At 34.4% G+C, this 21,294-nt stretch overlaps 2 protein-coding genes across 2 annotated transcripts; one reads left to right on the forward strand and one right to left on the reverse strand.

Moving 5' to 3' along the window:
- The first annotated feature begins 13,245 nt into the window (after window positions 1-13,245).
- Window positions 13,246-16,928, forward strand: LOC113288404 (deoxyhypusine hydroxylase-B-like). The gene is made up of 7 exons (XM_026537431.1): window positions 13,246-13,509; window positions 14,831-14,964; window positions 15,069-15,304; window positions 15,393-15,531; window positions 15,894-16,020; window positions 16,247-16,365; window positions 16,467-16,928. The coding sequence occupies exons 1-7, from the start codon at window positions 13,365-13,367 to the stop codon at window positions 16,503-16,505; spliced, it is 939 nt and encodes a 312-aa protein (XP_026393216.1). The 5' UTR covers window positions 13,246-13,364; the 3' UTR covers window positions 16,506-16,928.
- A 743-nt stretch (window positions 16,929-17,671) lies between these two features.
- LOC113291075 (extensin-like) lies at window positions 17,672-18,724 on the reverse strand. The gene has a single exon (XM_026540650.1). It carries the CDS (start codon window positions 18,722-18,724, stop codon window positions 17,672-17,674), a length of 1,053 nt encoding a protein of 350 aa, XP_026396435.1.
- Window positions 18,725-21,294: the final 2,570 nt, after the last annotated feature.

The raw sequence follows: 21,294 nt of genomic DNA on the forward strand, positions 1-21,294 counted from the left end.
TAACAAATTTTACCTCTTTGCTAATATTTGAAGCATTTATTCCCTTATATCCCAATTTTCGTGTATCACGATGATTTCTACTTGCTTCTAAAATTGAGGTTAACTTGTTGGAGCTTTCATTGGATTTTTTCGGTTCCAAATTTTCTTCTTCCAATGTCTTGACTTTATCAAGAGCACCGTCTAGATCAGCCTCAAGGCGTTTTTCTCGTGAGAGATATACACCTTCTTTCTCTTCAAAACTCTTTTGTTGAGAGTTAATCCTTGCATCAGATTCAACAAGTTTCTCTTCCAACAAGTGATATTTTTCAAGAGCAACTTCATGCTCTTTATCTAACAATTTTGTTTGAGAGAGACTAGCACTGGCTTTTTCTTCAAGACCCTGTAGTTGTCGAGAATTAAACATAGCTTCCGATTCAGCACGTTTCTTTTACGACAAAAATAGTTTTCTTTGAAGATTTTCACATTCTAATTTCTTAGAATTTAGATCTTTCGTACGATCTTTAAGAATATATTCACGGTTTTGGAAACCCATATAATAACCTTGAAAAACCTTCTTCAATTTCTTGTTCTCGCGACAAAGAGGAGTCATAAAACCAAGAAAATCCGAAGTTCTCAGCTTTTCATTTTTTAAAGGTTCCAGCAGTTTAGAGTATTCTGAGATATCCTCTTCTACTTCTTGTTCAAAATATGAGTCATTATCATCGGAAATTTCATCTAGCCTTTCTTGTAGACTTATTTTCCAGTCGTCATTGTTTTCTACATTATTAACAAGATTGACTTGTCTAGTAGAGCCTCTAGTGATGATATCTTCAGATATTGATTCGTAGATACCATCATCAAGTGTTAATTCAGAACTCTTGATGTCTTGCTTTACGTTAACTGAATCATTCATTATATTCAATTCTTATAGGTTGGATCGCACCAAACACAGATTGTTAGATCTTTTCGTGTTTGCCTGCTCTGATACCAATTGAAAAGGCGAGGGTACCCAAATATACTTTAAGCTAAAACTTTTCCTACCTATAAGTCCTTTCCCCAAAAGTGATTGTATGGACTGAGTCGAGACTACAACTAATCGGTTCACACTTCGTGTGATCGTCTATGGATACGAGATTGAGACAATACAACAACAAAGTATGTTTACTTGATATAAAGGTTCGGACTTAACCAAACACAATAGGATTGCTTATCAAGTAAATATGAATTAATGTTTGTTTAATTTACTTTAATTATAATAAATAATTATAATGCGGAAAATAAAAGTAAATGACACAACAAGATTTTGTTAACGTGGAAACCGCAAATGCAGAAAAACCCCGGGACCTAGTCCAGAATTGAATACTCTCAGGATTAAGCCGTTACACAAAATTACACCTAACTTCGTATAGTTGAGACCAAGTACCTAACTCTATAGTACACCTAGTTACGTCTGTATTCCCACGCCTCCGACTTGTGAATAAGTCACGTGCTTGGAATATTCCCTTTGGTTCGTATTCCAAACAGTAAAGGAACAAGAAATCTGTTTGGTATCAACTCTATTCAACCAAGTGATATGAGTCAGACAAAGGCTCTTCCGTTTATCTCAACATAAACTCCTTCGTCGGGTCTAGATCTATCTTATGTTAAATCAGCCAAAGGTAATCGGTTAAGATTAAGCCAACAACACCTTTAATCCGAAGAATCGTGTTGATGCCGATCTACTCAATTAATCAATCCAATCTACCATAAAGATAAACTGATTATTAATTGGATCCTCTTTTCCCAAACAAGTATTGTGCACACCAAAGATTATAAAACCCAAGTCAGATCTTCAATATCTTCTTTGTGTTCAAATCTTCTTAAATCTTCAATAAACACCTGCACACAATCATTTGAATCTCTTGTGATCAATCACACACAGAACAGAGTCTGTTAACAATGGATTATCACAAGATCGTCTTTAGAACTAACAACAGTCTAAAGATCCCTGTCGAAACTCTGAACTAGTTTGAGTGAATCTTATATCAGAAGAGAAGATTCTCAAGAATAAAAAAACTAGGTGCAATAAGATTTCAACCACCGTTAGTCAATCAAATCAATCGAAAACAAAGATAAACCGCAATTATCTAGTTTCCCAACAACGGGTCGCGCTAGAGCTTCTCAATCCCAAAGAAGACTTTAAAACGAGTGGCCGTAATAGATTTCACCTAATTAGATTACTCTCCTCTCCGGTAGGCAGCTACACTAGTAACAAAGACAAAAGAGGAAGTCTGTTGTTATGAAGGATTAGTTTGCTAGAAAGGCAAACTTCGTGTATTTATAGACAAGGAAGTTTGGACACCAAGGAATTTCCAAAACTGAAAATATTATCAAGATATTCATAAATACACAGATTCGGTTTTCATAATTCCTGGAAATGCTCTGTCCAAAAATACAATCGAAATCTCTCGGAAAATATAATTAGTAAATGCACATTACTAATTCCATAATTTCCCTACAAAGTTAAATTAATAACCTTAATTAAAAGATTCTTAACTTACTTATGTTTCGATCCTGGGATTCTCTTCCCTTAGCCTTTGAGGAATATCTTTGAACAATTATAGAATTAAACATTCACAGCACGTTTTCAAAGTTTGTCGACATCTTTACTTTGTAAGTTCTCTTTCACACTTACAACCTTGAAACCGATTTGCCACACTTCCAACCAAGTTTAGAATTGGTTCATCTGACTTTTAAGAACTATGTGATTGATCAAACCAACATTGAATCGCAATCATGGGTTTAAGGTTCTACCAAAACAAGTTTCGGTTCTACCTCCATGTGAGTACTACGCATAGTCACACTAGCTTCCCAAAGATTCGGTTGACTAGGTACTAGGATTGGTTCCCCACATATATATGGTATTAAACTCATATGTGTTGCACATGTCCATAGGTTCGGTTCCCCTTTCTGTTATAAACCTTGTTGCACCACATACAAGGACCGGTTCCCTATTGCACTGCACCCTTTAGGTTCGGTTCCCTTTCCCTCACTAGGATCGGTTCCCTACCCCTAACAAGGATCAGTTCCCTTTCCCCAAGGCACATACAATCCGATCATACCAGGTGATTACTTAAGATTGGTTTTACTAATAAAAGTTATACCAATACAAAAGTCAGGACTTTGTGAATAGTTCTACCAAAAACACAACAAGTTGTGAGCGGTTATACTCTATCACACATATTGGTTGTTCATAAGATATGCAATGAATAACAAAACCAATAACTCCCGGAAATTTCCTTTTCGGTACACAAACAAGTTTATGAACTTACTTCCTTAGAACACATGTAAACATTGTTTCCTAGGATGAAATCCTCACCCTTATACCCATACATAATCACAATAACATTCAAATGATTATGGCGATGTCTTATCTACAAATTTTAATGGTTAAGAAATAAACCTCGTATTGTATTCCTTAATACTATGTCTATCTAGAGTTCAAATATGCTTCACAGTTATGTTTTCAATATGCATGACTTGAAAGATACATTAGGGAATGAAACAGTTCAAGTCAAATATCACTAACCTCAAGTGGAAGGATGATTGTTGTCATTGTAGCTCCTTACTTCTTCACATCTTCAAGACTTCGCAATACTTGTAATGTCTCATATCCTAAAACTTTAAAGCTAACCTATACGAAGTTTAAGTCTAGTACATAATCAAGCGACTCTTAACATGAGTTTTGATTCACTAAAATATGACAACCAAACTTGACATACCAACGCTTGGTGGGTTCAACCGAGCAATGCCCTAATAGTGTTGATTCCACGTTATTCCAAATTGGTCCAACTGCAGACTCTGCTGGTGGAAATCACAATAAGTATATCAAGAATTTGTGAACTATAATTAAGTAATGCAACACTAACAATTTTTTCCTCATTTATCATAATAATGTATATATTTTTATGCAAACCAATAAGGATTTATATCTTTGAAGATACCACCTGCCGGAGTTTATCACCCTCAAGCAACAGAGTGACCTGGATATTTTACATTGTCAAGGTCGTAAAAATCAAGCTGGTACTTCGATTTCAACAAGGCCAATGTCTCATGCACTTATAGGCTTAGACGGATGGAACTCGAATGGAGATCGGTGGAATAATTGTAATATTTCTTTAATATTACTTCGTTAGATGTATTTCTATTTCTAATTAACGAATAACATTTATAATTAAAATACAAATCTGAACCAATTTCATTTATTTTAAATTTAATTAGACACATATAATAAAAACTGATCTGTTTTTGAAAATAAAATACATATAATTTAAACTAGTAAAAAACATCCGATCTATGTTTTCATTGAGATGTAGGCATTGAAAAAACTTCCAACAAAAAAGGATTGAATTTGTTTAACACTTAAAGGACAACCTTCAGATTTGGAAAAAAAAAATTCATGATGCCCATTCCGGTAGGCTTTTCGTTCCTATTATTCCACGAGCAAAATAAGTTAAAGATCACAACTAGTTGAAAATTATTTTCTAAATTTAAATTTTAAATTTTTTTCTTACCACTTCATTATCAGTTTCACGCCTTATCTTCACTCGATATACTTGTTACAGATTGCATTGCTTATCTGACGATTGTTTGAAAACAACCCGCCAACAACACTGAATCACACGTTCTCGGATTTCCCGACTCATTGACGAACTTTTAATGAACACTCTGCCAAAAATTTACGGACTCCGGTTGATCTGTACCATCTGAAGGATGTTGTGGTTGTAATACATAAAGTATACAAATAGATAAATCTTCTTCTTGAGTAAAATTATGACCACGAACTCTAGGTTAAACCATATTTTAGGAGATCTGAGTGAAATTACGATGAAAAATAATTAAGATTATAAGAGATTTTGTGGGTCGATGGGAAAGTTGTAAGTGAAATTAAAGTTGAAATATGACATGAAAATTGAATTAGCGTCGTTGAATCAACTAGCCGTTAGTGGCTTGACTCTATGGAAGAAGGCAAAGACAAAGTCTCTCAACCACAAACACTATATCGCGTAACATTCTTTATATAAAAACAGAGTTTTTTCGAGCGACGTGGTTAACCGGAGCTTTTGGTTGATTCTGGCCCCACCATTCTAAATTTCAGCCAATATAATTTCAGGAGAATCTTTTAGGCCCACAAAATATTATTATCTAATCACATTTTTGTAAATAATTACCTAAAATTACTAAATCTTATTAATCTAGGAAACGTAACAAAACAAATATAAACAACATCAACATTACCAAAAGAAAAACGATTTCATCAAGATAAAATTGAATAGTATATTTAGCCATAAATAAATTCATTACTAAATTTAAACATTACAAAAAAAAATACACCGGCTAAAATTAACAAATAAGTTTAACAAAATCATATCGAAATATCTATTGTTTCATCATGATTTCATCATAAACTTAAACTGATCATAAAAAAATTAAAAGTAAATAACATCCAATGTCCAATTACAGTTTTTCTGACAATAATAACCCTATTTACAACTCCAATCTACTAATACTTAAAGAAACCTTACTTAGGAATTACAATTACACTTCAATATGGGATCAAATTAATAACTTTCTTTTATCAAAATTAAATCAATGATTAAAATTATATTTAAAGTAAAATTATTTGTAGTTGTGAATGGTCGCTACCGAATCAACGTGCATTTATCAATCCTGTCATACAATGAAAATAAAAATTGTTAAAACAAATCTTAGGTAGCATATCACAGACATCAATATTAAGCAAAAGAGAAAAAATATTGTGGATAAAACAGAAAAATTATTTAGACAAAGATTTCTTTTTTGAGGTTTTAGTCAAATTTTTCTTAATATTATTCATTCCATATATAAATCAAAGTAATATTCCGTACCAAATAAAATCATTTAGAAAATGATGCTCAATATTTTTTATACTATACCAATACCAATATATTATAACGAGAAAACATGGTAATCCAAAAATCTAATATTGGCGCATATTATTTCCTTAAGACAATTTTTCATTTATTATTTCCTTTAAGACAATTTTCATTTTTATAGAATTTCTAAATAAACAAATTTAAAACGTGTAAAATTTGTTATATATTTTTTATGCAAATATATTGCAACGAATAAATGTGTCTATCCTAATATCTAAGTTGGTGGATGTTGTTTCCTAAGATACTCTTTTATTCTTATGAAATTTTCTGGATTTAACGAAATCTATATAAAGGCTTGAATAGAAGCAAAATCGCAGGTTGGTTATGTCATTTGTTTGTTTGTTTTTTGTTTGTTTTTTGTTTTTCGTTCTTGCAATTTAGGTTAGTCTAACTTAGGGTTTTGTTGTTTGATCTATTTTTGTATCCTCGAAGATTGACCCTAGGCTGCGCAGCGGGAGCGCATGAATGGCTGTCTCCTTAGGAGCTTATGATTTTCGATACCGGTTATTTTGGAGCTTCATGATAAGATACAAAACTCACACAAGGTATATAATAGCAAAATCGTCCTTATTGGTATTTTTAAGTTTTTTTCATTGTTCTGTTTTGTAGATGTTGTTGGTGCTTCTTGGCGATGCTTCATGGGATGATATGAGCATTTTCTATGGGTTTCTTTGATTTTAACGGTTCATACTTCCGTTTTGTGCCTCCCTTTTATTTGTCGATCTATGAAATCAATCGATATAAGAGCTTAATACCTGAATGAGGTGATCAAATCATTTTTCACTTTTCCTCTGGCCTTCTCTTTGATTTTGACTAATCTTCCAATTTATTTTATACCCATATTTTTATTTCTTTTTCGTTCATCGTATATGTTGTGACCTACTTATTGTTTTTTCTCCTACTATTGTTCTGTTGATTTTATTTTGCAGGTACGCTTTTGGCTAGGAGCAATTCTCGCATCGTAAATATCCTTTTTTATTTCGGTTATTCCATTCCCTGTTTTTGTATTTTTTTTCACTCTAAATTGATGAGCCCTAACTCTTTTATTTTTGTAATAATATAGTTCTGACGACTTGTGGATTTTCTGTGAATTTTTCCTGCTCTCCACAATTTCTCATGTTATCTGCAAAACAAGAAGAAACAAGTATAAGATGTGACCTTGAAAATAAAAATAAAAATAGGAGAGCTACCTGTAGTTACTTGCTTGTGCTTGACTGTAGAGCATTTTTCAAATGATATTTTTGTTTTTATGAAAGGAAATATTATATAGTCCTAAGGGAAAGACATTGTTTTGATTATATAGAATATATATATAACCAGGCATCTTTAAATTTCCCCAAACCTCTAGAATCGATATGCACATCAGTATATCTATAGGAACTTAGTCATATTATCTGTTAGACTATTACATGGTGTCCGAGTGTAAATAAAGGAAGAACTAAATGAAAGATTTTTTATTAAATAATACTGTGGAATCAAGTCCAGTTCTTATAAATAATTTGATGGATATTGTTTCCTAAGATAATTTTTTATTCTTATGGAATTTTCTGAATTTAACAGAATCTATATAAAGACTTGAATAGAAGCAAAATTGCAGGTTGGTTTTGTCATTCGTTATTTATTTATTTATTCTTTTAGATTCGTGTAATTTAGGATTTTGTTGTTTGATCTGTTTTTATATTATATCCTCGAAGGTCGTTGCTAGGATGCGCAACGGGAGCACATGAATGGCTGCCGCCGTAGGAGCTTATGAATTTTGATGTAAGATACAAAACTCACACAAGGTATATAGTAGAAAAATCGTCCTTATTGGTATCTTTAAGTTTTTTTCTTTGTTCTATATCTATCCTAATATCTACGTTGGTGGATACTGTTTCTTAAGATAATTTTTTATTCTTATGAAATTTTCTGGATTTAACGAAACTTATATATAGGCTTGAAGCAAAATCCATAGAAAAGCTTATTCTCTAATACCTCTTAAATTCAATTAAGTGCTCAACGAATCACAGTAAGAAGCGCTTCCATTTTTGTGTTCTATCTTTATAGCTTAGAAACAACTCGGGATTAGCATAGATTTTGGTGGTTTGTAATGTGATTATTAATTTACAACATGCATAAAACCATAAGCAATTGAAAAGGTAAGATGCTTTTTTATCATGTTTATCACATATATATGTCTATGGGCCTATGGCTTCTTCCATGGAAATTTGACATTTAATTTATCATATCCATTTCCAATCGACAGTAATAACAAGATGCTCTTTTATCATGTTTATGACGTGCATATTTTTTATATTGTTATGTACCAATGTTCAAAATTATTATAAGATGCTTTTTAAAAAGTGTCTTGGCAGTTAGATTGTTCTGAGCTATTTAGGTTGAAGCTGACAAAGACCGGCAATCAAGTCTTTTTCTTGCTTAATGAACCACACAGACCTTGCACTTATTTTATCCACCTGGCCAATTTGTTACATAACAGAATCCTAAGATTTGAGTTTATGAACTGAGTACAAGATAGGAACTCACCCCCTTTCAAGATAATTGCTGGAAATTGCAAATACTTGCATGTTATAAAAGGAATACAAGATGGCAGCGCACAGAGTTCGACATTTATCCATAAGTTTGTTTGCAGGGATGCGGCGATGTTCACCGTATGTATTATGAAAAAAATGTTCAACACGGGGCGGTGAACCAATAATATTATGTGAATGAATAAGTACTTAAATATATTATATCGCTTAAATATATTTAGAACAACCCACATGGCCATGTACGTGATTTCACGGTTTCAAAGGTTGTACAATTGTTTTTGATCAATATGATTTCACATTTGCAGAAAGGAAAATAAAAAAAAATGGAATACGATATCGAAAGACATGAAAATAACAAAAAGAAAAAAAGAATCTTCACCTAAATGAGAAAAAAAAAATCAAAATATCGCTTAATATTGTTTAATTCCATAAATAAAAAAGTTATTTTAATTCCATAATTATTTTTTGTTTTTTCCCATGAAAAAAAAAGTATAAAAATAGTATTTTTTGGAAAAAAATTTTCACAAGCGAACGGTAGCTATCGAAAAAAAAATTTATTCCATAAAAATGAAAAAAGAGAGGATTCAGTATTTTCTGGAAAAAAATACTAAAACGAGTTAATATGATTATCCAAAAATATAGTAGCTAACCATGATTGAAACTTTACGAATCCATAGACATTATTTCCGAAAGATCCTTCTTAATTTATGGAAGAAAGCTGAAACTCCGTTGTTTTGGCATGGCTACTCTTTCTCTGTCTTCTTATGATTTTCTTTTTTGTTTTTTTTTGGATTTTGTTGTCGGGTACGGAAAGTAGCTGCAAATGTTTTCCCAATGCGATTCCTAATGATTATCGTGTCATAGAGAAATTGGTAAAGCTCTTTGTCTCTTTTCAAATCTTAGTGTATTCATATTTATGATTGTGAAAGTGTTGTTGTAAAGAAGTTCGCGCTGACCATATAACTTTTTCACTCAGGAATATATACCAAAATCACAGTTGCTATGGCTCTGGAATATGACTTTCCATACATATTCTCTTTTGTACCAACTTCGTATATATGTGCAGGTAGTGTGATATGGTTTTGCATACATAGTGCATATTCGTGGTTACACCTGTTCTAATAGTAAAAAGAAAAAAAAATCTTTAATACGAAATCCTGGAGTGTTTGAACAGAAGCAAGAAAATATTAATACAAAAGTGCTATAGAAAAATATGAATGAATTTCATGTTATTTTTCTTAATACTACTGATTCATAAAAAAATACTGACCGGAAATAAATAAAATTATAGATATTTTCACACAAAAAATCCCAAAAATAAAACACTAATTTTTTTAATATATAATAATGGAGGTTTTATTTTTGAAAACTCTAAACGAGGAGATTTTTTTTCAGTAAATAGTTTTTTTTAGTAAAAGAAAATTTTATAAAATAAAGTGAAATAATTCTATTCCTAAACGATTGAGGATGTGCATAATGTATATATTTGGATGAGAAAACCAAAAAAATGTGCGACCATCCAAATGCACAAAGACTATCCAAAATTGTGAATATTACGGAAAATTTTAATATTTCATTGGTACTATTTCCGTTTATACAGAACTCCCGGGTTTGATGACTTTTTATATAGTTCTACAAGAAAAAGTTTTTCTCTTGAGGGTTTTATTGGTTTTTCTTTTTGTTTCCTTCTATTTCTTGCGATTTAAAATTATTTTCTAGGTTAATATTTGTTGTATGATCTATTTTGGTTTTTTGTTAAGCATGTACCGTCTAATCAATTGGCTTTGGCTCTAATTGTTGTGGCAACGGAAGCTTGAGTACTAAGATGAGGTGAAATATGAGGATAACATTAGTTATTTTTTTAGGGTATTAATTCTAAATCCACACATATACTGATATACCTCATTTATTCGTTTCACCTTGACCGTGAAATCAATTGCATGCTTTTTGAGTATTCTTCGAAGTTTTCGTTGAATTTGTTTTGTAGGTTGCCGGTGACCTTCGCATAAGGTAACATAAACATGCTTTTCTCTTTTCTTATTTTTTTTATCTCATGATCACTCTGTTTCTAAGACCCTTTTAACCTTGCAAGCAATCAATCAACCATCGTGACTAGATCTCAATGAAAAAATCTTTTATATTTTTAATAACATGTTTTGGTCAAAAAATCATTCAAGATTCAACAAACGTCGATCTCCGTGTATTAGTTTACAAAAAATAAAGACTGCCGCGGGATTTTGGTTTTATCTTTTGTTGATTGCATGTAGGAAGATGTAGGAAGATTACAGCTAGAAGAAGTTCCTAGACAACCAAGAGTGGATCCAAAAAAAAACAAAGGTAAGTCGTGGACTACGCAGGAATACATTCATGGCAAGGAGATACAAAAGCCTTGATTCAAGTATAAGTTGAGTTTTTAGCATTGCTGAATGGTATGTACAATTTATAAGTTGATATTTGTATACACAATTGCTGAATTGTATATATTTGTTATTTGATTCTGATGGATTTGTTGAAAAATTAAGTTCATTATAGGACAAGGAGGAGATTCTGAAAGAGATCGTACATTGATTTGGAATTCAAGGGAATTTCGGAGTTTGATGGGACGTGGAACTTAAAATAATCGAGCAAAGGTAGGAGGTTATTTTTTCCTTCTTTATGTGTTTCAATTGCATTTAAGCTTGGTATGTATCCTCTTTTTTTTGTTTTTTTTTTGAGCATAGATAATTAGGAGTCTGTGATTTACTTTTTTGTGTTTTTATATATGCAATTGTATTTAAGCATGTTATATATCTTATATATCTTTTTGTTGTTTGAGCAGAGTTGAATATTAAGAAATGTGATCTTGGATTTCTGTGTGACACATTTCCTAATTATGGAGCAGCAATCTGTCGAATCTAAATATTATTTTTTGTTGTTCAACTTCCTTAATTTGCTAAAAGGCTCTCCTGCATTTCTGAAAATATGGGTATAATTAAGTAATCGTCTCATCAGTTGCTAATGTCTTCTGAAAAGATTGAGAATGGCTTCTACATGCTAGGAAAAAATTGTTTGCATGTACGAAGTGAAATGATACTGATAGAAATTTAAATGGAGATTAATGGTGTTCCTCATGTGATTGGAAGGTCAAAAACCCTGTGCTGCAAGGCAACGATATTACTGTACATATCGTATCGTGAAGCTAATTTGCATGGATAGGATGAGGTACTTATATAGGTTGGTACAAGATGGACTTACGATTACATGATGAGTCTGGACTGGAGCGGGAGCACTTACTACTGTAAGATTGGTTGTCTTAGAGCATCTCCAATGGTGTATGGGTATATATCCTACGTGGAAACCTAAAAATTAGGTATTTAGTTGATATTTTGTATATTCAAAATTCTGTTTTGATAAGCATCTCCAGTGGTAGTTGTATCTATATCTATTTTAATACAATTGTCATTTAGTTATAGGTTACTTAATTTAAAATGTGAGCCAAAATAATTTTAAATAGAAAAAATTTATGACGTGGGTGTGGATGGGAGTATCTAAATTTAGATATTCTCATCCAAACTCAAACTGCCAACTCATATTAATTTTTGACCATCCAACAACCATTGGAGAGGATTTTATATATTTGAGTATCTAAAATCTTATGTGGCACCAGCTTATTTAGAGATCCAAACTCTATGGGAGATGCTCTTATGAGAGAGTTATAATATGCCTTTTTACTTTTGTTGAAAAGAAAATCGATAAACTCAATTAATAAGCATATAATAAGTGACAAAGTGTTTTTGGATTGTATTGGTTGCTGGTAAAACTTAACTAAGCGAGTGCTGAAAATACTGTTTTTAGTTCGGATTCTACGTCTCATTGGATGTACTTAAACGTAAGAATACCAAGCTATTTTTAAAGAATTTCGGGTATATGTCTCGCTTATTTTTAAGAATACCAAGCTATTGTCAATTGTTTCCAACTTGATATAACCAATAACAAGGTAATCTATTTTTGTATCTTACGCATTTTTGAATCGTTAAGTTTGTATCGAGTTCTATTAACAATCCAGGAAAAACACTGTAAATTACTTAGGTTGGTTGAAGGAAAGGATTGGTATTACATGAACTGATGCAAATATAACGGGAAAATCGTACGCATGGATGATCATATTGTGTTGGATGCAAATGTTCGGGGCCGTCAACCAAACCATTGTACGTATACGTTTAGAAAAATAATATGAGTTGCAATTTACCAAGACAAACAGAAAATGGAACTTGCTCTACATCCAAGAAAACGATCGTTTCTTATCAGAAAATACTAATAACCAAGATAAAGAGGATGTGGAAAAATTCTAACAATTTCTTTTTCATTTCGTTGTCTTCCTTGGGACTTATATTTGCTTTAGCCATTTTATGTTCATTTTATTTTCTTGCGCACCGGTGTGGCTACAATGTGGTCGGACCAGATCGTAGCCGCACCAACTAAAGTATTAGCTTATTTTGTTTGTAAGAAATGTATTATAGTTACTGATTTACTACCCATTTTTATAAGAAGCACTTAACATTCCTAAGCGAAAAATAGGCTCGTGGATCGCACGAGTGAAAAACTAGTAGATTCTAATAGGCGACATACTTGGTTGACTCTTTGTAGCCGTTCCCAAACCACTAAATTTGCTGGTTTGGCAAGTCCGGGGAGGACTCAAATCGGCAAATTGCCTTACGGGCCAGAGTGGTAATTATGTGATGGTAACTTTCCTTAAAAAAAATTGTGGCAGCGTTCTTAAACCCAGTTCCCAAACACTGCCTTAGAATATATTCGCGCCAACCCTTTTTTATTTCCCCTTTTGCTTTCTAGGGTTTATCTTTCTCCCTTTGGATTCCTTTAGCAGCGAGAAAAAATTCGGGAGATTTCAAAAAGAAAATTCATGGCGTTTGAATCATCTCAGGAAACAGAGAATTTTCTGTGCGAACGATTACTAGATCAAAACCAACCAATTTCTGAGCGTTTTAGAGCTCTCTTCTCTCTTCGCAATCTCCGTGGCCCTGGACCTCGTCAAGCACTTGTTCTAGGTAAAAAGTTCTTCAAATCTTAACTTCTGATTCATGTATTTGTTTATTATTACTTGAATTAACAAAACCGTAATTTAATTTTTAATACGAAAGAATTGAAAGCTTACCTAGTGATATCCTGAGTTGGTTTTGCCCATGTATTCATATGAATTTCTTTTTCTTTGTAATTCAAGAATCCCTCCTTCCGGATAGTCCATTTTCCAGTCCCCATCACCCAGAACTCACTTGTATTTTGATTAGTGACAGAAGCTTTTGACTTCTGTGTGATGTACCCATTAGTTACTCATAACCCTGTAGTATGCAAACAAAGTTTATGTCTTCTTGCCCCTGTAATGTGGTTAGAAGAAGATTTTAAGGATAATCATTCATCATTGCACAAGTTCCACTAAGATCTAAATTCCACCTGAGTAAACTTGTCTGTGGTTAGTGACTGTTTTCTTGAGATATTTATTTGAGTTAGGAACACTGTCTGTAAATTTGTCATTTTCTATCCCCTGGGCAGTCCAAAACCTGTCTTATCACCTCCACCAATGTCATACTTCAAACCTCTTTCTGTCATATTTCCATTCGATTTGTAACTCCTCTTGAAATAATTTTCGACCTTAGTGTCCCGCCAGTTTGAATCTCCTAGATATATCACGCGAATTATTCTACTCCACACTGATTCTTGGTCCATTGAATACCTCCAAACCATTTACATTTCATTTTGTTAAAATTCTTTATGCTCAAACTCCATTGATCCTTAGCTCGACACATTTTACTCCATGCTAAAGGTTCATATATACTCTCTCTGATGTTTATTTCTCCACAAAAAGTCTCATATCAGTCTATTAAGTTGTTTAATAACAGTTGATGCCATAGTTTATAATGAGATAAAGTATACATCAAAATAAGTAGGGCTCTTATGTGCTGTACATGACTAGTTGCTCAGTTGAAAAGAACAAGTATCATCCGGGAACAAAAGATGAGATATACTAGTTCCTTTATGGTTTACCTTGAACCCTTCGGACCCTGATTCTTGTATTTCATCTTTAATGATCCTAATACGAAGAGAATTTTTTTGGTAATTTACGTCAACTATGCTTTACTGCTTATTGATGGACCTCTAAAACTTACGCATATTGTTTATATTTTAGAAGTATAAATAGGATGTTGTATGCTGGGATAACTTAAGCATTATGATTTTATTCAGTTTAAAGTAAATTGGGTGTGGATTGTTAGTATTTGCTGGAATGCTAGTTTCAGAATGCGCGTCTGAGAAATTTGTTAGAGGCTAGATGTAGCATGATGTTTTGATTGGAATTTTTTTATGGTCTTGCAGCAACGAGAGATTCTTCAAATTTGCTTGCTCATGAAGCAGCATTTGCACTAGGTCAAATTCAAGATGCAGAAGCAGTTCCTGCTTTGAAGGAGGTTCTTGAGGATTTTTCTTTGGATCCTATTGTTCGTCACGAGGTATTTTTTTCTTCTGACTTTTTGATTTTGTAGGTTGGTTATGTGAGCTATTTGGGTTATTGCTCATTGTGTATGTCTGTAATGTTTCCCCCCCTTTTTACTAGGCGGCAGAAGCACTTGGAGCAATTGGCATAGAGGCTAATATACCGCTTTTAGAAAAGAGTTTGAGGTCAGATCCTGCTCCAGAAGTGCGAGAAACATGTGAATTGGCTCTTAGCCGAATTGAAGAACAGAAGCGTACTAATCTGAATGACAAAACATCCGATGAACCAGCATCACCTTTTCTTTCAGTTGATCCTGCGGCACCGGCTTCATCTAGCTCATCTGTAGATCAACTAAGGTTTATACAACTAATTCACAGACATCTATTTTTCTTTCTGTATATTTTTGTATTAATTCATTAAAATGGTGTGTGTTTTTTATTTAAGGGAAGTTCTTCTTAATGAAGAGAAAAGTATGTATGAGCGATATGCAGCTCTTTTTGCACTTCGGAACCATGGAGGAGAAGGAGCTGTAACTGCTATTATTGATTCTTTGGGGGCTGGGAGTGCTCTCCTGCGGCATGAGGTATTGTTCTCTACAGTACTACATGGTTTAAACCATGTGTCTGTTTTATTTATTTATTTACTTTCCCTCAGATTCTAACCAGATTTGTTTTTGTCCTTATATAAAATTATAACGTAAGCTTCCCTATAACATTAGAAATATGCAGAAAAATAGAAATATGCAGAAAAGTAGAAAACCAAAAAATGGTGAGATGGTACACCTTAAGATAATTTTGAGTGATGCATTTTGCTCCTACTATAACATACTCTAGACAAGTGAACTGTAGTTGTTGGGAATGTAATTGGCACCTTAAGGTCACTGGCGTGATATTTATTTCCAAGTTTTTAGTCACTCTGAAAAATTAACATGCATACCAATTACAGGTTGCATATGTATTAGGTCAACTTCAAAATAAAGCTGCTTGTGATGCTCTTGCCGTAATACTTAAGGATGTTAATGAGCATCCGATGGTCAGACATGAAGCTGCTGAAGCACTTGGTTCCATTGCAGGTAAAATCTGAAAAGCTTAATAAAATTTACTAAGAGGATATTAATTCGAGGCTTGTTGTATGTGGTATATACATTTTCTTTTTTACATGGGTCTCTACTTTTCTTGCCGTTTGTAGATACTTTATCTGTTGGTTGTACCGCTGATATGTTCTTATGGGCTAAATCTCTGATTCTCATTTATTGTCATTTCATTTTCCCGTTTGTTGTTTCGCACATCCACTTTTAGATGATCGAAGTGTAGAGCTTCTGGAAAAGTTTGTGAAGGATCCTGAACCTCTTGTTTCTCAAAGCTGTGAAGTTGCGCTCAGCATGCTGGAGTTTGAAAGATCTGGAAAGTCTTTTGAGGTATTTGTGCTAAATTCAAAATTGAATAAAAATGTTTCTCGGACTATTTTTACCCGCTCCTAAGAAAGATAGGACTAACACATAATTTTTCCCCAATGCAGTATCTCTTCATGAAGGTACCTCAGGTGGACGCTGTGTAGTGTCAAAACTAAAGTTAAGCTATTGCTTTATTATCTTCAGAGCTACTCCGAGGGGAAGGAGACAAAACACAGTCTTTGGTATAAAAATCATCCCCAACGAATACCAATAGAGAACATAAGTTAACCGAGTAGTCTCCAATTGATACTGGATTCCAATTGAAATTCAAGGTCTATTATCATCTTCATCATCACAGACACTTGATGGCTCGATTTCTGCCTGAACTTTGTTCACAGAATTTGTTGGCAGCTATATTGTTGGGATCAGAACATATATTGTAAAAAGTTTAAAACTTTCCATCTTTTGCTGATAACTTTGTTTTTTCCATGGAGGCCCAATATAATAGGAAGAGTGAAAATGAAACTGAAATTGTCCTTTTGAATTTCATGGAATTAGAAACCGATAGAGTATCATGTCTTTTTTCTCGCTGGAAGCAAAAGCATGCTTCTGATTTTCTGTTACATCTGTATCAACAACTCCATTAGGGAGGGCAACGCTTATTCACAGGCTAGCACCTTGGCTTGTGCATGTTTGTAGCTCACTGTAGATATAAATTCAGCAGCCCTTACACATGGTGGTTGTTCTTTTAGAAGCTGTCTGTCACTGTCTCAAGGGGAAGAAATAGTTCCGTTTCATGCTATCCTAACCATTCACAAATGCATCTTTCCTTCTCCTTGTCTTTGGAATTAGAGACTGCTACGAAAACAAAGAGTTACGATTCACAGCTAGGGTTCTATCTTAATATAATTTCAGCGCTGGGACTTGATCCTCCGTCACTGAATTTTATCTCTGCTTTTGCTATCTTGAAATTTTTGTGCATGAGTTTTTGACATGAAGTCTATTTTGAATTTTTTGGGTCATGAATTTTTGACATGTAGTAATAATTTGAGAAAAACTTTTACATAAGAAGATAACAGTGATCATCAGTAGATGGCAAAACATTTTTATTCCCACCGCATTACAATTTGGAATGTCCAATTAAAAACATACATATATTTTTATTTTCCGCTTTGGTTGTACTAATTTTCCTTATTCCTTTCCAATCAATAAAATAACACTCCCAAACTTAAAAAACAAACTGAATGAAACAAAAACTACAAATGAACTTCACAAGAATTTGGTAGAATCATACATAAAAACCCAACATGCTAATTCAAGTGATGAATTATCAATGAGCTCCATATCCACCACCGGTACCACCAGCTGCAGCTCCGCCATGGGCAGCACCGTATCCGCCACCGGCTGCTGCTGCTCCTCCCTCGTGGTGTGCTGCTGCAAGTCTCTTCTTCTTGACAAAACAGAAAGCACCAAGGGCAAGGAATAGCAAGAAAGCTCCACCTAATGCAGCACATACTGCAATAACTGTTGTGTGATTTTTCCCTGGTGGTGAAGGTGTGATAACTGGAGGAGGACCTGTAATTACATTGAAACCAGGTGATGGAGCTGGGACACCATAAACTACTGGTGGTGTGGAGTAATAACCAGGTGGTGATGCGCCCGGTGTGTATGACCCACCTGGTGGTTTAACTGATGGATATGGTGGCTTAACGTACCCACCTGGTGGTTTTGAAGATGGAGTTGGTGGCTTAACGTACCCACCTGGTGGTTTTGAAGATGGAGTTGGTGGTTTTACTGATGGATACGGTGGCTTAACATACCCACCAGGTGGTTTCGCAACAGGAGTCGGAGGTACAGGAGTGTATGAAGGTGGCTTAGCGACGGGACTAGGAGGCTTAGCAACGGGAGTAGGAGGTACAGGTGTGTGCTTTGGTGGTTCAGCAACGGGAGTTGGAGCTACAGGAGTGTATGATGGTGGCTTAGCAACTGGAGTTGGTGGTACTGGAGTGTATGATGGTGGCTTAGCAACTGGAGTGGGGGGTACTGGAGTATATGATGGCGGCTTAGCAACAGGAGTAGGAGGCTTAGGAGTGTACCCCGGTGGTTTTGCGATGGGAGTAGGAGGTACTGGAGTGTATGATGGTGGCTTCGCTACGGGAGTAGGAGGCTTAGGAGTATAAGTTGGTGGGTGTACTTGGTGTGGTGGTGGTGGTGGTGGTGGTGAAGCATACACATAACCATGTGTTGGTGGAGGAGGTGGTGGTGGTGAAGCATATACGTAGCCATGTGTTGGTGGAGGAGGTGGTGGTGGGCATGGTGGAGGTGGTGATGGCGGTGGTGGTGAAAAATATGGGTATCCAGTCAACTCCCTAGCTCTAGTCATATTTAGTGTAAGAAAATTCTTCCAAATTATGAATGAAGAGAAGAAGTTGAAAAGGAAGCTAGAGATTGATTTGTGAAAAACAATGAAGGTGTTTAATGAGTATTTGTAGTAGTAGTAAGTAGAAAATAATCACTAATTAAGAAGGAGAGACCTCAAAACCTGTAACATAATTTAATCGAATCTTGCAAATATATAAATCAAGATTAGGTATGGTGAGTTAATCTCTGTAGGACCTAAAAACAGACTTGAGCAAGCAAAATGTGTACTCTTGTTCATAGGAGTTGTTATAAATCCCACATGTCGCTGATGGCTGTGGCTCAACTTAAAGGATTGACAACTCGAAAAAGCGGACTAGACTTCCTATTTTGTAATTATGCATCACTTCTTTAGTGTTTTTTCATAGGCAGCCATTATCTACTATGAGGTAATAGTACCTTTGTCTTGATTCATTTCTAGCTGGTCATTCTTTGGATTCAATGATTTTCTTTAATCTTGCATGTGCTTCTCAAATGTTCTTTAATTATTGTTAAACCTATTTAACACTGTTGCACCGGAAGACTTCGACACTACAGTAATTCTAGAGTAACTGTGCCAAAACTAAACGATAAATAATTTTCACAGTCATTTTAAAACCACGTCTTGGATAGTTTTTACGCGAAAAAACGTCTCGAGCACTCAACCATTTCACTCTAGCATGTGCTTACTCTTTATTCTTACACCTGGTTAACATTGTTAACATGTGGGGGACTTTTGAGGTAAAGTTGTTCAAAGACTTTGACATTATTAACCTGATGAAGTGGACGTTACGTGTTAATGGAGATGTATGCATGATCATTATCCAGGGGTCTCCCTGGTCTGGCTGTTATGCATATTCTTTTGGGATATGGTATACGATTATAAATTTAAACACTTTGGTTTTTAGTCTTTGGGATTTGATTCCACCTTTATTGACATTATATAAGATGGACTTTGACTTTAGCCTTTTGGTGTCACATGTTGGAAATGCGTACTGTTTTGGGATACATAGGTTAATTTCTCGGTTATTTCCTTCTTCTTTTTATAGTAGCATGATTTGAGATATCTAATGAAATGGTAAGAAATCAACTTAAATTTAAAACAAAAACTAATAGTGAATATGGTTACTAGTGCTTTGTTTCCTAGGTTCAACAGGGGATGATATTGATGTTTGCTTGTTGGCAAGGCAACAATATATATTCCGTTCTAGTCTCAGGACAGAAAAAGCAATAGCACTTTTAGGCTTATATATATATATATATATATATATATATGTGTGTAAGGTTACGTGTGTTTATGGAGTTGGTACATTATTGAAATCAATCTCGAAAAGACTGGCTGGGGGCTGGCTGGGGGCTGGCTGGCTGTTGTACATTCATTGGAGTAAGTATAGATAAACATGTTCGGTTTCCAAGTGTAGATAACTTTGTCACCACCACCACTCAAAAAATTCTTGGTTGTTTTCCTTTTCCTCCTAACTTCTCTTCCACTTTGGAAGGAAAACATGCACCTTTTCTTGTGGTCCATGGAGGAGGGGAGCTTCTATGATTTGTGGGAGATATGGATTTATTCTGTTCCATGGAGTTCATTATCGATACTTCATAGATGTTAAGATAAATTCATTTGATAATTACGTGTCTATAAATTAATCATGCAAAGACGAAACTTCAGTATATATTTTATTGCCCTGGCCGTAATTTCGTTGCCATAATATTTCTGGAGGACTAATAATAATACTCAAGTCATGAGTAGCAGGTATGACATAAATAAAGCTGGCTGCTAACCTATGCACATATTGCGTAAGGTAATTGTGTCACGCTCCTTTGTTTTTCATTTTACCACCTTCCTATAAACATTAACAATTTTGTCCTGTCGGCCTAGCCTTGGCTTTACAGCCTCTACTTTAATAAATACCGGGTTGTTAAATCGATATACTAAACTTGTTCAAGATACTAATATATACGAATGAACACTTGCAGCCACTCAGTTGATTTGACTCACAAATCCAGTGAGTCAAACGAGTTAGCGAATCAGACATGTTCTGACTCATTTTCAGATCTTGATTCAGCCTACAGAAGCGAAAAAAGTATTCCAACGTGGGATTTGACTTTAATGGAATTTGAGAACCAAATCTGCAATGGCGTACTACTGCTTAAATGGAAGTCTAATTTGATTGTAAGAGATGAATAATACCAGTTACAGAACTGCAAGAACTGTTATCAAGCCAAAAAACTCAAGACTCTGTTGTTGCACATGCCCATTCAGCTTATATATCGTCAAATATTATTTTATTTCCTGCGGGAGGATAGCAGTAGCTTCCACCTTTTCCTAGGCTAGCACCGCCATAACCTCTGAAGCAAGAATTTTTAGAACTTTGTCGAGTACCCGTTCTTCCAAGATCAAGGTACACTGGCACTGAATCCTTAATTCTCAATGAAATACCGTCGACTTCTTGTCCATTCAAATCAAGAGAAAACTCAATTAAAGCAGTCCCCAAGGGAATATGATCCTCTGGAATGTCCATCTGAACGATGGATTTGCAAGTCCGGAAATGC

This window comes from Papaver somniferum, chromosome 6 (genome assembly GCF_003573695.1).
Source record: "Papaver somniferum cultivar HN1 chromosome 6, ASM357369v1, whole genome shotgun sequence".
NCBI classification, from domain to species: Eukaryota; Viridiplantae; Streptophyta; class Magnoliopsida; order Ranunculales; family Papaveraceae; genus Papaver; species Papaver somniferum.